Genomic DNA, 16,783 nt, shown 5'->3' with positions numbered 1-16,783 from the left:
GAACGGAAATGGGGGTGGGGGAGGGAGGGAAAACAAGAAAATGGATGAAAATGCTTCGCCGACACAGGACACAGGGCCTGTCACTGTTTTAACAATTCATCTTAATAGAAATAAAAAATGGCGCCGCCGGCGTTGGACAGTCCGGCTGACACCACCCGCCCCCTTTTCCTCGCCATCCCTCTACCCCTCTACCCCTGTTTATCCCCCATTTCCCCACTCCACCCCACTCCCCTTTTCCTATTTGTCACTGGCTCGTTGTGGGTGCTCCGCTCTCCATTGGATCAGCTTTTGGAGAAAGCATCCGCATTTCCCCTCGTCTAGCTGCTGCTGCTTTTTTTTCTGTGTGGCGTTGGGGGGATTTACACATGTCAGTTAATGCTGAAAAAATGTTTACACAACACAATTGCCTGTCGGAGGGCGCGGGGGAGTGGCACAGCGCCCAGCATGGGGCTACCAATGCCACACCAATGCACTGAAAAAAAATACAAATCTATGCCAAAAAGAAAAGGGGAAAAGAAAGAACCAAAAGAAGTCGGTTATTCTATCTGCAAAATAGATTTCCTAACTAAACCAGCATAAGAGCAACATAAAATGCCGGAGCCATAGAAAATTACATCTTATTGCATGACTAAGATGAAAAGTATAGACATAAGTATATTTCATTTATACCCTTATAATAAAAAATGAATATTTATTTGTAGACATACTTTAAAAGAAAAAGATGGTTTGTGCTTAGACATTATGTCTGGATTACAATAATTACACAAATTTAGAAAGCCTCAAGCCTAAGTAAAAACTCGTATAAAAATGTGTAGTATTTTTCCCTGTTGTTTTTTTCAGTGCACGCCAAAAGTTTTAAAGACCTGCGCTCCCTCATCGCCTTTTGAAATTCTCGTAGCCACGCTGCAGCAGCGTCGAACAGGATAAAAGTCAGTGGCATACAATTAATCAAATGCATGATTTATGTGAGTGAGTTTCCACACGAGTTTAACCTAAATACGTCCCGTCGGGAATCCAGCCAAATGAGATGTTCGGGGCGGCCAAACACCTCCAACTCCAACTCACCCACCGAACTCAAGTCAGCAGCTTAATAGACCCGTCCGCATTTCAAAGACGTTTACTCCACAAAAAAAAACGGACAGTTTTTCTTTTAAAAGTATCTGCAAATGATTACGGAAATACTACTTTAATGGTCATTTCAAGAGAATTTAGCTCGTTAATCAAAATTCAAGCGAAAGAATCTGCAAATAGTTCCCTAGCTACATAGTTTAAAGAAGCTTTTATAATAAAAGTACTAACGAGTAAAAATGGGTTTTAACATTAAATTACAGCGTAATGCTATTCGACTACGTGATGGGTCCCATGGGGTTAAGAAGTAACGTAAGGGTTGTACTATTATTATTTCTCACCCCCATGCCAACTTATCAACCATAAATGGAATCCATACAGCATATCCATTTAGTTTCGATGTTTCCTTGTGATTTGAAACTTTTCCACAGGTGGTAGCTACATACTATACATAGGTAAGCCGACAGGAAAAACCTTCACGTTTGCAGACACACAAATGCACTTCGCAGGACAAATGTGCTGCGGAATGGGAGCGGTAAGAATTGGTTGCTAAAAGCCTCCAACCAAAGCTGCTTTCTGCTGGCCACTTAGGCTGGCAATCCTTTCTTCGCAGGATCAGAATTCCCAATTCCGAATTCCGAACGGAACCGTAGAAGCTTCCCGGGGATTCCAAATGGGATACAAATGAACGCCTTGTCCTGCAACCCAAAGCCAAATGCCCAATGCCCAAACTCCTATGCCATCTAACCATCCAACCATCTAGCCATCGCCATCGCCATCGCCATCGCCTTCGTCGAATGGAGCACTTAGTGGGCCTTTGTGGCGCAGGAGGAAATTGTGGAGCCGGCTCTTCTAATGCGCTGCACGTTTTCCCAATAAAGTAGCTACAACAACACGGGCGGCAATCCTTTAAGTTCTTCGATACATCGCCGGGCAGCAGGAAACTGGAGCTGCCGTAGAGTGGCTTTTTAGTTCTCGCGCCCAACGCTGCACAGCGAGAAATAATGGCTTCTTAATTAGTTGCATTTTCCTACTTACGACATTCCTACTTACAACTAAAAACAGTCCAAAGAATTGAATTTTCGGAAAGTAACTTAATTTATAAGAACTTATAGAAACTTACAGGAATTTATTGGAATAGTTTAATGTATTTATTAGCTTTTTATAAATTTAATTAGTGCCTCAAGTATTTTCGGTTTTTATAGTATGTAGTTCGAAAGTGTGAGAACATATAGGCACTTTATTTTTTCTAAATCATTACTTATAGCTGCAAATAGTTGAATTGTTGATAATTTTCATTTGTTGAATTGAATTTGAATAGTTGAATTGTTGTTAATTTCCATTTTCTTGCACAGTGTAGTTTTTGGCGCAATGTTGGAGGAGCGGTAACTGCCATGAACATCGATTTTCATGTGATTTGTGCAGACGTGTTTGGGTTTTATTGATTTTCACTTGATTCCCTCCATATGCTTGAATATACTTAAGTCGGTACGTGCACATCTCCATCTCCATCTCTCCCAGCATCCAGTATCCACCATCCAGCATTCAGTATCCAACATTCAGCTCCAGCATCCTACATCCAACTCCATAGCCATCCGCATTGGCATTCGGATTCGCATCCCGGGCCATTTCATCCCGCCCCATCATCATCCCAATTCCCTCCCAGGTCGCTCGTTGTCGACAGCAGCCACCGAGCACCGAGCACCCGAGCAGCTCTAATGTCAGGATCATGCGAGGTTATCAACATAATTTCGAAAACCACCCATCCGCACCAGGCATGGCCATCTCCACTCCACTCTGCTCCACCCACACCGCATCATTCTAGTTTATGATGTAGTAGATTTCTGTTTCTTTTCCTGCAGCATCACCAAGATGATGATGACGGCGGTAGTGGCTGTGGTAGTGGTAGTGTGGTCCTTCTCCTGCTCCTGCTCCTCCTCCTGCTCCTGCTCCTCATCCTGCTCCAGCTCCTGATGAACAAGATGGGCGCGTGTGCGGTTTGATAAGACGCCAGCGATTCGGCTCCATTTCATTTGACTTTCATCTGCCTTCCCCGTTTTTGGGCCACGTTAAAGCGAAGCAGCCCCATTTTAAAGGGAAATCCTTTTTTCTTTGAATTAGCTTCCCTTTTTCTTTATCACGAAACAACATGTTTTGCATCAAAATGTGTTCTTTTTAAGCTGCCAAATTATTAATCTTTCTATGAAAACCGAAATAGTAGCACGCGAATTCTTCAGCACATCGCTCAAAACAGAAGGACGTAATCAGAGCTGTCATTTGGCTGTCAATTTGTGTTTGGCTGGAAATATTTAAATTTAAACTTGATTGAACGCAGTGTGCTCCTCCTTTGCCAGTTCTCCACTGCAGCAGGACTCCTCCACACCGGAAACCGTGAACCCCACACAAAGAAAGTGAAGCATTCCGAAAGGAGTCGAGAGAACAAGGCGAGCAATTGCCATCAAGTGATGGTCCCCATTTATTTGAGGCAGTGCTCCAAGGCAATCAAAGGGCCTGCTGGCACTTCTGCATTTCTAGATTTCTGGATGCCTGGATTGCTGGATTGCTGGATTTCTGGACTCGTTACTCATTTCGTTTCGTTTCGGCTGACATCTGACATGATTATGTACATTTGTCCCCTGGTGCTGGCGACGTCGCCCCTTCCAAGTCACCGCAACGCAATTTACATGCCATGTAGCGGATGCACTGGCAGAAATTAGTAGCTTAAAGGAGTCTCAATATACTTTCGTGACTATTTTATGTGCAGTTTAAGTTTTCAAGAAACTTTAACCCTGTAAAAAAGCAACCTTTCACAGCATAAAACGGGTTGAAGTGCTTAAGTCGAGTACCTCGACTAACAGATGAAGACTAACAGATACCCGTTAAATAGCAATAAGTTTTTATGTTGTGACTTATGACATAAAGTCCACGGGAGTTCTTTTTCTAAGTTTTAAAGATTTCAAGATGAAGTGATACTCTTTAAGCGCAATGCTAACCTTTTTTTTCGCAGTGCACCTCGACGAGCCCAACGACCAGCAGCAACTCTAATCTATCAGCGGTCTGTGGGCTTTGCGCTTATGCTACCTCGAATATTTTGCACTTTTCCTTTTGGTCCTTTTGGGGCGACGAGTGCTCCTTGTGCCCGCTCCTTGGCTTGCTCCTCGGCTTTCTCATTCACACTTCCTGCTCGTGTTTTGGTCGCACTCCACATTCGCCGGGATTCGCTCCTGTGCTCCTTGCCTTTGGGTGGCTAGGAGAGGACCGAGGACTGAGGACTGAGGACTTGGGCCTGGCGTGGCACACAAGTGTCCTTACAACATTTTTTACTTTGTAACGCAAATTCTGAAGTAAGCATGAATAATGCATGCATTGTGTGTAATTCTTCAAGTACTTTGTGCCGTGCCGACGACAAGCACACATCAGCGGCCCAGTTGCCACCCAGAGCAGCCAAAGCCACCGCTTTCAGCCAGGACTTTCAGCCCACGAATCCCTGTATCCTCCTCGTAAGCCACGAATCCTCGTAACCCGCCTGTTACTACCCACAACCTATTTATATTTGGCTGTTTTGCAGCTTGCGGCGTTGGCAATTCTGGCGATGTGTTTGCGGGGTGTCCAAATTTATTGCAGGCTTTTTGCATTACAAATTTATTTTAATAATTCCGAATACGAGCTGCGACATTTAAATAAACTACTGGCGGGCTAAAATGGTGATTTGTTTGCATCCTGCAACGGCATGTACATATTTAAGAGGCATTTCTAGCTCATATTTGAATTTCTTGGATTTGCTAGCCTGTGCTATTTAACTTCTTGTGATTTATAGTGATTTATATGATTCATATTCATTATAATAATTGTAAATATTTCTTATTAGAGTGTAAGGTTCCTTTGCCTCATTTTTGCCTTTTTAGAATGTAGTCCCAGTTCATATATTCCACATACTTAGAATACTATTTTTGTTCTATTCACACATAGTTCGAGATTTGCTATTCCTTGCTGTCTGACTGAATCGATATTCACTTGGAAATGCAGAACAGAGCAAGAAGCTAGTGACAATGCGGTGGAATAACCGCGACGCCCATTTAATTGAGCCCCTTGAATATAGTCTGAATAATGCAGAAATCAAACAGCAGCGACTGACCCTTCCACTGCATTGCATACAAGTATTACCAGTATTACCTAGTATCCATTCCCCATGACCAACCAAACCGTTTCATTATTAAGCTTGGCAGGGAACTAAGTGCATACACCATTTTGCCAGGTTCCCACAGTTGGCCAGATTGGCAAGATTGGCAAGACACCCCCACTCTGATTGAATTGTTAATAACATTATGTGTGATTGCATGTGCACAGGGACTACTTAGCTATGCAGATAATAGCAATTGGCCATTGAGAGGGCTTAAAATATTGTTAAGTATAAAAATATGTGAAAAATTCTTATGAATAGAACGCTAAGCTCTTGGCCAACTGCGCATCGTTAAACTTCGAATTTCATGTCTCCTTAGTTGCTGCCGAATGCTATTAGTTACCCCTGACCCGTGCTGAATTCAAAACCTCACGCTCCTCGATGGAAATTCACTTAGTCATTTTCACAGCCATTAGCTGGGGCCAGAAAATGCTGAGACGAGGCAACGAATTCCAAATTTCTGCTGCTCCTTTTTAGCCAATTTTGCTCAGGTTCGAGTCACGTCAAGAAGTGGACAAGCCCCCCAAAAAACGCGTCTTGCTGACCAAATGAGCAGCTCCCAATTCTGAGCACTGCCCACAAGCTCACAAGCCCACAAAGTATCCAGCCGAAAGAGGAGGTGGTCCGTAGGAAAGCGCTGAGAATTCAAACTTTTAAAAGTTTTCAGCTTTTCACTTGTTTCTTTTCAATTTGAACGAAGTAGACCAAGTTGAAGCCAGGGGGAAGCTGTGGAGCGTCGTTAATGGTTTTTGCGAAACTTATGAAACAAACTATACACAGGATGGCTCCACAAAAGTCCTGCAATCCTGTCCTGCCCTCAGCACCACTTACCGACCTGTGCTGGCCACGTCAAAGACATCTTCTGCCAGGCGAACGAGGGTGGATTCTAAAAATACCAGTTCTAAAGGACCTCTTTTAAAGGCAACCAGTTTAATCCGTACTTTTAGCTACTATTTTAAAGGAGTTTCTTGAATATAGAAATGGAACTTGAATAATAGTCAACAAAGTAAGATATTTTGAACTAGAGAATCCTTTTCTTAAAAACCAAACTACTAAGGCTTTACAATACATAATTTATTTATCATGTTTTATATTGTATGTTAGTTGTTTGAAAAATAGGTATTCAAGTATAATATCAAGCTTCTTTTGATTAAATTTAGTTTGTATTTCATTGAAAGGATATATATGCTTGTGTGATTAACAAATTTACTGATGGGCTTTTCCGAGTAACCCTCGTCCTGCTGGGGCAGTGTAGTGTCACGTACTTTCACTTTTCCACCTCCGTCCACTTTTCCGCTGGGGGAAAATGAACGAAGCTCAGCGTCAATGCGGCGTCCTTCGAAAACGAACCTATTCAAAGCCTTCATGCGTTTGAATTCTATTAGCTCAAGAAAGGATTTTCTGTGCTTTGGTTACCAGATGGAGATGGAGATGGAACTGGAACTGGACTGGGTTGGTGTGGAATGAGTTGGTTTGGTTTGGGTCCAGAGTCTGCTGTCACAAGCACTTTTTCAGCGTTACGTTCGCCGTTTACCCCGGGGGTGTATTACCATCATACTCATTCCCATTTCAGGCCATGGTCGTCCTGGTACTCGGCGAGGTCCTGCTCCAGCTCCAGCTCCCTATCCCTATTCCTATCCCTATTCCTATCCCTATTCCTATTCCATGGCCAATCCCATCGCCACTCCCACTCCCAATCCCACTCCCATTCCAGGAGCCGATGATTCTGGTCGTGCCATGCACATCCAATTGACATTTCAGCTTAAGTCATTGTGTAAGGCAGCAACAAAGGAGCGCCAACAAAACGGAAGGCAAGCAAAGTCCGGACAAGTAGCAACCCGGAGCTGTAGCTGTCCGCCGTTCAAACACCCGGATCCGACGACCAGTGATGCCGGCGGCCTGCTGCTAAACCCGTGTAATGCCATCCGGCAAATGAGTGAGTAATACTGCTGAAAGTAATACTAATGAAAAGATTTTTATTTCAGCTAAGGACAATATTAATCATAGAAACTGCATACATCCTTACATAGTTAAGTTAACTTAACAATTATTTAAGAAGTAGCATTTAAAAGAAATATTTTAATATGCTTTATTATGTATTATTAAGAAAGGAGAACAAAGTTCTGCTGCCAAATAGAAGACTACATTTGTTGTGTTATAAAATATTAAAAAATATTTATGTATTAAATGAAGATATTTATGAAATATTCCACCTTTTTGCAGACAGAATTGGCATCTCTGGAGCAAACCCCAATCCCCGCCAGCTGCAGGGTCGTGCACTTATTCTGCTCACTGTGCGAAAAACAAAGCCGAAAGAAGGAAGTAAAGTGCAAAAGCTGCAGCGGCAACAAAGGCGCACACAATTACCGAGCAGTGTGTCCGCCCAGCCCCACCCACTGGGTCAGAAAGTGGGCGTGGTGGGTGGCCAAGTGGGTGGCTGAGTGGGTGGTTTAGGGGGTGGTGGATGTTGGACAAGGACGATGGAGTCCTTGGTCGAACTTTCGTGTTTACACAAAAACATTTAGACTGATCCCGGGCGCATAGTGGGGTGCTAGAATGTGCCAGAATGTGGGTTAATGGACGAGGAAAAGGGTTAAGAGCGGCGAATGCGGCATTTCATAAGATTGATGCGGAGAATGCGGGTGCGAATTCCCCAGTGCATGCAGGATAACGTCGTAGTTTCCCTGAATTAACATCCGATTCGAAAGTATGCTTTTGAGCAACAGAATGTTGTTCATTCACGGCACGGTACACTCAGCAAATCGCAGTACCTGGTTCTCTACTCTAAAATAAGTCAGCTACAACAGACACATTTTGTTCATTCATGTAACAACTAAAATTAAATAAAAAGGTATCAGTTTCGTCTTCACTAGGTTTTTTATTCATGCGGTTTTAAGGTTCCCCATTCTCACAATGCTACTAACAAGTTAGTTATGTAACTAGTATGTTCTAAAGCTATTGCTTACATATTAGGAAATGCAGTATTTCCAATTAAGTCCTTGCTTGTTGCTCACATTTCAAAAGGTTCCAAATTTCGGAAGCAGTTCTCCACGGTCGCCATTAACAACGCGGCAAATGAAGGCAATATCTCAAATGGAACCACATAAACGAAATAATAAATACCAAATGATTTCATAATGAAATGTCGGGCTGGGCAGGATGGCATCCGGCACTCGGCACTTGGCTCGCCTAGAAACCAACGCACAACCCACTGCCTTCGTCCTTCGTCCTGTTCCATTCCGCTCCTTTTCGTCCTGTGCTGTCCTCTCCGTGTCCTGTGCCATCCCCGTCATCATCCCGCTTGGCATTTCTTTTATTACTGAAATTGCCAAGGAGAAATAAAAAAAAAAGAAGAAAATTCTTAATTTCGTTTCGTTTCATCAGCAGCAGCGACAAGATTTACAACATACTGTGAGCATAAAATAAAAATCTTATTTTTGTTCGAATGCGTCGGAGGGTGGACATGCGGCGAGCGAAATAAATAAATAAAATAAAAAAAAATACAAAAAAAAAAAGAGAACGGAATAGAATGAATAAAAATACTCGAACGTACAAAAGCCATATCCAACCATTGTCTGCCGAAGATTGTGGGGCGTGCCCCATCCCGCCCCAACTTAATAGTTATGGAGGTGGTGGCTCTGCGTGGATGTGACCCTCCTAGTTGGGGATACGGATACGGATTCAGGATGGGGTTCCGCCTTTCGGGCGAATCACGCAATTGGAACGCATACCGAATGCAATAAAACGCACATGTGGAGCTCCATCGCCCCATAGCTCCATAGCTCCATAGCTCCATCACTCCTGTCGTCTCATAATTTCTGTGCGGTTGGCAAATAAATTTGATTTTCAGCGAATTGTCCTGGATTGACTCCCAGTCTCCCAGTCTCCCACTGCCACTGTCTTTACTGACTGCAAATTTGGCTCCACATGTGTTTTACTATGCACGCAATCAGGTGGAGCCTTAAATTGTCACCACTTTAAATAAATAATAAATAGTTTTTAGGTTTTCCATAGTATAAATTTATTTATCAAGGGAAGCTGCGAAAAATCCACCATCTTCTGCTGCATTTTATCAATATGCATTGCTAAAATCTACTTAACATTTTATTCCTTCTTAATATGATATTTAAAGCTGATAAGTAACTTTTAGCATTTTCATGAAACTGAAATGCCTTCAAAGGCCAACTGACACCACTGTAAATCACTTTTGCTCGATTTGGAACAGGCTTTCCACTTTTTGCTGAGCTCGGATATTGCACTGGATTCTGCTCAGTTGACCTTTTCCATTGTGAAAATTCTGGGACAAAATGAAATTCCCAAAGTCGACGTCAACAAAGGAAACCGAAATCGTATTGACGTAATAATAATTTATAACACCAGCTTCGGCAGAATGGTAGGAAAAAGGCCAGACTTCATTAGAATCTGTCTGTCTCTCAAGGAAGTTAAAAGAGAAGGAATTCCGAATATGTTTAGTTAATTTTTATATTATTTATTATTTTAAATTATGAACGCTTGAGTTCTTTGTGTGCATTTGCTTTGGATTGACTGACTGCTGAGATATCCTGCATGTTCGCCACTTTCTGAACCACCTGCTGGTTGCCATCGCGATTCAATTTGGCAGATATTTAACACATCGCTTCAACACGCCCGAAAAAGCGAATGATATGAATGCCGAGGCGGACGATAGCGGAGGTCAGAGGTCAGAGGAAAATTGTGCGACAGGAGGAAAATAATTCAATGCAAAGGAAACAACACAACACAAGCACGCGCTGATGAATGGAAGGGGAATGGGAATGGGAATGGGAATCGGAATCAGAATGGGAATGGGAATGGGAATGGGATTGGGTTTGGGTTTTCGGGTTTGGGAATGGAATTGGCACTGGGAGTGGGAGTGAGAGTGGGGGATTCATGGGACTCAGGACTTTGGATTCGCAGCTCGGCATTCGGGGGGCGTGGAATCGGAAAGGCAAAGGACAAACATGCCATGAGCGAAGGACAAAAGTCAGCCCTCTGAGGTGTTGCCAACAGGAAAAGCTTCAATCAGCAAAAAAAAAAAAAGCAAAAAAGGAAAGAAAAAACATGTATATAAAAAAGAAGGAAAAGCGAAGGCAACCAACTACACATTTAGTGTTTATTTCGTATTTATTGAGAGCAGCGGTTGGAGTTGGTCGCAATCCGATGAAATGAAATCAGCAAGAAATAAATGTCCTTGTCGCACAGCATAATATAACCATCCCCACATCCAAGCCATATCCCAAAACCCCAGCAGCAAACTCCAGTCATATATACAATATATAAATTGTTTCCAAATCATTGGATACTCAGCCACAGAAATACGAAAATGAAATTAGTCCGTTGAGGGCAAATGTCGCCGCGAAGTCGAATCCTAGTTACTCTTGAGGAGTTACATTGATGTAAATAAGTATGAGCTTTCTTGGGAACTTTAAAAATAGAGAATATAATAATTTAAAGGTAAAAATGATTTCTTAAGTGCGACTTATATCAGCAAACTCAAGAACCCAACAACACTCTGAATTCAGTGACTAATCCTATGTTCCTACACTCACAACTCGAGTCATATTAAGCTGATCATAATGATGATGGGATGCGAAAACGAGCCAGTTGCTCAATGAGTGTTTGCTTGACTGAATGAATGAATAAAGATTGCAAATGGAAGGCAAATGGCGAAATCTGCCAGGGACATTAAAATTAAAGTCAAATGGCCTTTGGCCATTTCGACCGCTCTTGACCACAATTGATGTGTGCGGCTTTAATGGAAACCACATTTTCGGCCATAATAAATCGCCGCCCCTCAAGCAAAACACCACCCACCACCCAGGACCAGCTCACAAATGGTTTTCCCGAACTTTCCAGCAAACAAAAGTCCTCTGCATTGATGTACATTTGATGTATGACAGAAGTGGATTGCTGGGCAAGTCTGCGGATTTGACAAACCGCTTCTTGATTTATATTTGATTTCGGTGGAGGTCATGCGGCATTTGTACAAAGGAAATTCGATTCCGTTGACCATTAATAAAATAAATGAAAGTCTATTTGGTGTATTTTGAATATATGCATGTCTTGGGAATTTTCTTTGGAGGTAAATGAAAGTCTATTTGGTGTATTTTGATTATATTCCTATCTTTGGAATTTTCTTTGCAGGTTTCTTTGGGAGTTTCTTTGGGGGTTTCTTAGGGTGGTACTTTAATTAAAACAAGAACAAGTTGCTCATTTCCATATGAAGCACTAATTCGATTATTTCAAATGGCATACAAGGCTACCGGCTTATGTTCGATTTAATTCGTGGAAAGACTTTCTACTTTCACATGCTCAATCCTGCCGCACATTACGGCCTAAATACATATTTATTTATGTTTGCCAGCCATTTGTGCAAAGTGTTTGCACTTAATAAACCCATTTCGCTAAGCACTTTGTCAGTTGTGGGCGATGGCAAGTGGGCGTGGCACATCCGCTTTTCTCCGGCTCCTCAGACCACCCACCACCCCACCTATACAGTGAACCCAAAATAAACCCACCCACTGCTCACGCACTTACTGTTATTCCAGCATTAAAAGTTCATTGAATGGCAGCGGAAGTGAAAACAATTATCTTCAGGAAGGTGAAGCATAAATCCTCCGAATCCGTAAGTAAATTGCAAATTTTCGTTTATTACTTTCGATGGCTTTCGATGGAGACCCAAAAGGGATTTGCGGTTGGAATCGAATCGATATTTTGTGTGTGTTATCATATTTATTATGCAAACACACTTCGATTCGAAGAAAGTTCGCCGAAAATGTCACACGTGCGTACACAAAAAGCGTATTATTTGCCTGCCACCGAAGTGTAAATTGAAACGCATACCTTTTTTAACATATGAACACCTTTTGGAAAGGAATTCGGTTCTTATTTCATCCCGCCCTATTGATTTGATTGCTCTTTGACGGCTTGATGGTTATGGAGATGGTTATGGTTTGCTGTCATTAACACGGAAAGAAATGTAATAAATCTCATTTCCATTTTGCAAAAAATTTAACTTTTAATTTAACGTATAAATGCTGCTTTTATTATATTTATTATATATATTTTTAGATATTTTAATGATATTAAACTGACGTTTTATATAAATTCTTAAATTATTTTAATTAAATAAAAACAGCTGAATACTTATATATATTATTATATTACATACATATACTTATAGTTTCGTGTACAAGTAGATGGCTACAATGAGGCCGTACAGAGCCAGGACCTCGGCGAAGATCAGGATCAGGACCATGCCCACGAAGAGGCGTGGCTGCTCGGCGGTGCCCCGGACTCCAGCATCGCCAGCGATTCCAATGGCTATTCCGGCCGTGAGTCCAGGCAATCCGACGGACAATCCAGCGCCCAGATGCACATAACCGGCATCCATCGTGTAGTCATCGCCAATCGATCCGGCTATCAGAACCGAGACCACCAGGCCGTAGATCGCGATGATGCCCGCCATGACGACCGGAATGATGGCCTTCATGATCATGTCCGGACGATTCACGGCCATCGTGGCGATGCCAAGTCCGGATAACGATGTGCCGTAGGAGGCTCCCATGGTTGTGAATATGATCGCCACTGCAGCACCCGTGCATCCCAGGAAGTATGAGTAAAGGGGCTCTTCCTCTATTTCGGCTGTAACCATTTTGCTTTCTGTGAAAACTTGCTGCTTTCAGAATTGGAAAGATGTGGAAAGTTGAAGAAAATGCTATCCCAAAGTATTTCGGAAAAAGGCATACTGTGTGTTTTCTACACTAAAATATTCATTATAGATTGGCTTGATGTAATAGAAATGCTTATTTTTGCCAAACGAATGAGCATTATCTTTTAATTAGGGAGTTATTTTGTGTGAGTTATATTTCAAGAAAGAGTTTATGAGTTCACTGAATTTTATCTTTAAAAAAATACTTGAAATTAAAATCATAAATATTTTTCTATTTTAAATCGCTTTAACATTTCTTGTACCTTTAGCTTGCATAATTCTCTCCAAGTTTAATAACGTGTACATATTTGTGAAGCTGTTTTCACGGTTTTACAAAATTTATATCCTCGAGGGACCGCCAAGCAAAACCCATTCTCAGTATTGAAAATCGAAGCTGCGGTTTCTTATTCACTTTGAGTGGTTTTCCCCATTGCCTTTCAGCGCTTTTTTCGTTACCCTCCACTTGTTTCAATTAAACAAATTGGAAAATATGAGCCCTACTCGACTATCGAGCTTAAAAAGGGCGACACTTTTGGAAAGTCCCCACCTCAGCGCCTCAGCACGTTGTTGTTGTTGTTTCGTTTTTCCTTAAAATGGAAATTTGTTGCCACCGCTGTTGGAAAAAGGGACGGAATTGTTTTTGTGGAGCTGGGGGGTTTGGGGGCTTCAATTGCTCCTCCATTTTCCATGGCGTTTTTATTTGTGGCCCCAGCTCGGCTGCTTTGCATTTTGAATACATATTCCGCAAATTCCTTGGGGGAGCTTGTAACTTTGTGTCAGTGGCTCTGCGTTCGTGTGATGTGATTGTTAAGTTGGCCCAGATTTGTCACAGGCGACTTTGCTGACTGAGTTCTGTGGCAGTGGGGATTCTTGATTGCTTCTTGGCTGGAAACAGGTATGCTTTGGTCCTGGTATATTGCAAAAATCATATAGAATTAAATTTTCCTTTTTTTCTTACCATTGGGCGAATTAGTTGGATTTGAAACTAGTAAAAAAGGCTAGATGTAACATTTTATTTAAAATTTCTCTCAAATTGCGGGGTAAAACATAGCTTTTCTGTGTAGAAAATTCGTATTACTTGGTGTACAGGTAAATGGCGACGATGAGCCCATAAAGTCCCAGCACCTCGGCGAAGATCAGAATGAGGATCATGCCCACAAAGAGGCGTGGCTGCTGGGCAGTGCCCCGCACCCCGGCATCACCCACAATCCCAATGGCAAATCCAGCTGCTAAACCAGCAAAACCCACTGAAAGTCCGGCGGCCAAGTGGATGTAGCCCTTGCGAATGGTATAAGAATCCGACAGAGCTCCGGCTATCAGGACGGACACCACCAGACCATAGATTGCAATGATGCCAGCCATCACCACGGGTATGATTGACTTCATGATGAGTTCGGGTCGCATTACGGCCATGGCTGCGATTCCAGTGCCGGATTTGGCAGTTCCATATGCCGCTCCCAAGGCCGAAAAGATGATGGCCGATGCCGCGCCCATCGAGCCAAAGAAGATCGCGTACGCAGGCTTGTCCTTATCAGCCGTATCCTTTGCCATCTTGATTAGGATTCTGAAAAAACCGAGAAGGTAATCCCAGCGCTAGTTTTCCCAAGAAACTTACTGCTTTCAATTCAAAAGTTTCGCTTGCTCGAGCGATTTTTGATTCGTATTTATTCACTGTATACTCAACGCCTGCTCAATAAACTTTTACTTTTACAAATGTTTGCAGGATGTTATTTTCCATTTCAGATATGCGTATACCTAGTTATTATAAGTTATATAAGTTATTATTAAAAATATAGTGGGATACTCCCTATACATATTATATAATAATTCTTTAACTATGGTAATATTTAACTTCTGTTTTTATATTTAGCTGAATAAAATCCAAACATTTATAGTTTATTTTATATTCTCTAGTCATATTTATTAAAGAAAATGAAGTTTAAAATATCTTCAATTCAAATGTGCATTAGGAATCAAATTAAGATATCTCGCTGATATTTCGCTGAATTCCCATCAAGATTCCATTTCCGGCTTAATCACAAGCAACTGGAAAAAGTGCGAAAGGTTGTCCATTAAAGATTTATGCCGCCTTGTGGGATTTAGCATCGAAATCCTCACTTCTGTGCCACCTTGAGCTTCTTTTGGGTTGCCTCCGAATGAATCCGTATCCGAATCTGAGTACGAATTCGAATCCATTGTGCAGTTTGTTAGTTATTGTTCGGACCGCTTTTCGCAACTATAAATCGTTTATGTATTTTGTTGAGTGCGAGAATTTATCGCTGGAGTTGAGTATGAGAACGGAATCACATAAATACAAATAAATCAAAAGCATTTCGAATGCCAAAGCCGATGGCGATGCCGATGGTGATGGCAGTACAAACAATCTTTTCCTCCTGCTTCGAGGAATGGAAAATTGAGAAATATAAATGGGACATGGCATAGTTTGTGTGTGTGTGTGTGTTTGTAGTGGCTATAGGCAGGCTAGACTGTGCTGTGCGAAAATTGATGTCTTGCCTCATAAAAATAAGGCATCAGAGGAATCGCCCGAATGTGTTTTTGTTGAAAGCAACATTGTAAATTTTATGACTTTTTTATGCGCTGAAATCTATAAATTATGTAAACTGACACTGACAGCTGTCAACCGAAGGCTCAGCGACAGCTCCAGTCGCACTCACACTCACATTCATACTCACACTCATACTCACAGGCCCATTCTGAGTCCCATTCGCAGTCGCCAGAGTTGCCGCCGATTTTTTTCGGTGTTAAATCTGGAATATATGTATATAGCTAGTTTAGTTTTAGTTGACACTATAACTTTCATTTATAAAAGGGATGAATTAAAATTGCACTTTTAAATGCAGTCTACGTTCAGTTATATAGTTTAAGAAAGTAGATTTAAATAAGTTGAGTTACTTTATTTAATTATATATCTTATTTATGTTCAATTATTTATAAACATATTTTTCTGGCTTTGGAATAACATATGTAAAGTAGTTCTAGCTCACTTTTATCATTTTTCTGTTACTTAATTATTTACTAAATGTTTATTTTAAATTTTAAATTTATTTTAAAGGTTTTTTTATAGTTCTTCTGGAACTGCAAGAGTAGCTAGATTTGGCTAGAAAACTGCTGATGCGACAGCACTAGCACTTCAGTGGCAAGCGGAACGGTTGCAAGTGACACATGTGTCAAATGGTCGATGGGGAAGCGCGACAAAATGTGCTATTCCCACTGCCTGGCTTTAGACTCCTTCCGAAGGGCGCTCCGCACCACACTGCACCACCCAGCCATACCCCGCACCACCCAGCACCACCCAATCCCGGCTACTGCCCCCCACTTCATCACACTTTGGAGAGAGTGAACTGATGACTCCAGATGATTAAATGATTGCGAGCGGCAATAAAAAAATGTATGTTTCGAATTATTGCTAATATAAATTTTCCTCCTTTTTTTCCGCTTATGCTTTATTTGATTTGCTGTGGGGATTTTGAAACAAAGTTAGCTCTTTTTTATGTTCCTTTGAATGCGAGCTTAGATCGAAAAGTTTTATGTGCTAAGCTGGGCTCAGTTTGCAGTTCAAATCTTAAGCAAGAAAAGGGGATCTAAATAATATCTTAAATATTATCAGATAATGATTTTTACTTACCTAAAGTAACTAAGTAAACCGTGATTAAAGCTCTGTTATGAGTTAACCTTTGGCGTGTCCTTGCCCCGATTTTTTGCTCACTGTATTCCAGTAAATCACAAGTTCCTGCCAATGTGCAATAAATGAGGGGCCATGGGTTTTCCCGGAAAAGCGGGCGGCA

At 41.7% G+C, this 16,783-nt stretch overlaps 2 protein-coding genes across 3 annotated transcripts; both read right to left on the bottom strand.

The window, feature by feature from the left end:
• Nucleotides 1-12,409: 12,409 nt before the first annotated feature.
• Nucleotides 12,410-13,032, bottom strand: LOC120448663 (V-type proton ATPase 16 kDa proteolipid subunit). Its single transcript, XM_039630798.1, has one exon. The coding sequence runs from the start codon at nucleotides 12,918-12,920 to the stop codon at nucleotides 12,444-12,446; it is 477 nt and encodes a 158-aa protein (XP_039486732.1). The 5' UTR covers nucleotides 12,921-13,032; the 3' UTR covers nucleotides 12,410-12,443.
• Nucleotides 13,033-13,971: 939 nt separating this feature from the next.
• LOC120448571 (V-type proton ATPase 16 kDa proteolipid subunit) lies at nucleotides 13,972-14,727 on the bottom strand. Of its 2 annotated transcripts, none has more exons than XM_039630631.1 (2): nucleotides 14,593-14,727; nucleotides 13,972-14,541 (listed from the first exon to the last, which is right to left on the bottom strand). In XM_039630631.1, the coding sequence occupies exon 2, from the start codon at nucleotides 14,526-14,528 to the stop codon at nucleotides 14,052-14,054; it is 477 nt and encodes a 158-aa protein (XP_039486565.1). In that variant the 5' UTR covers nucleotides 14,529-14,541; nucleotides 14,593-14,727; the 3' UTR covers nucleotides 13,972-14,051. The 2 variants fall into 2 exon arrangements, with proteins under 2 accessions (XP_039486565.1, XP_039486566.1); XM_039630632.1 differs by having other exon boundaries at nucleotides 14,596-14,614.
• Between the last annotated feature and the right edge of the window lie 2,056 nt (nucleotides 14,728-16,783).

This window comes from Drosophila santomea, chromosome 3L, assembly GCF_016746245.2.
Source record: "Drosophila santomea strain STO CAGO 1482 chromosome 3L, Prin_Dsan_1.1, whole genome shotgun sequence".
NCBI lineage: Eukaryota > Metazoa > Arthropoda > Insecta > Diptera > Drosophilidae > Drosophila > Drosophila santomea.
This window is presented reverse-complemented; position numbering and strand designations above follow the sequence as displayed.

What these genes read in the sequence shown, in the direction of transcription:
- LOC120448663 (XM_039630798.1), bottom strand. Translation starts at nt 12,920, where the DNA reads ATGGTTACAGCCGAAATAGAGGAAGAGCCCCTTTACTCATACTTCCTG.
- LOC120448571 (XM_039630631.1), bottom strand. Translation starts at nt 14,528, where the DNA reads ATGGCAAAGGATACGGCTGATAAGGACAAGCCTGCGTACGCGATCTTC.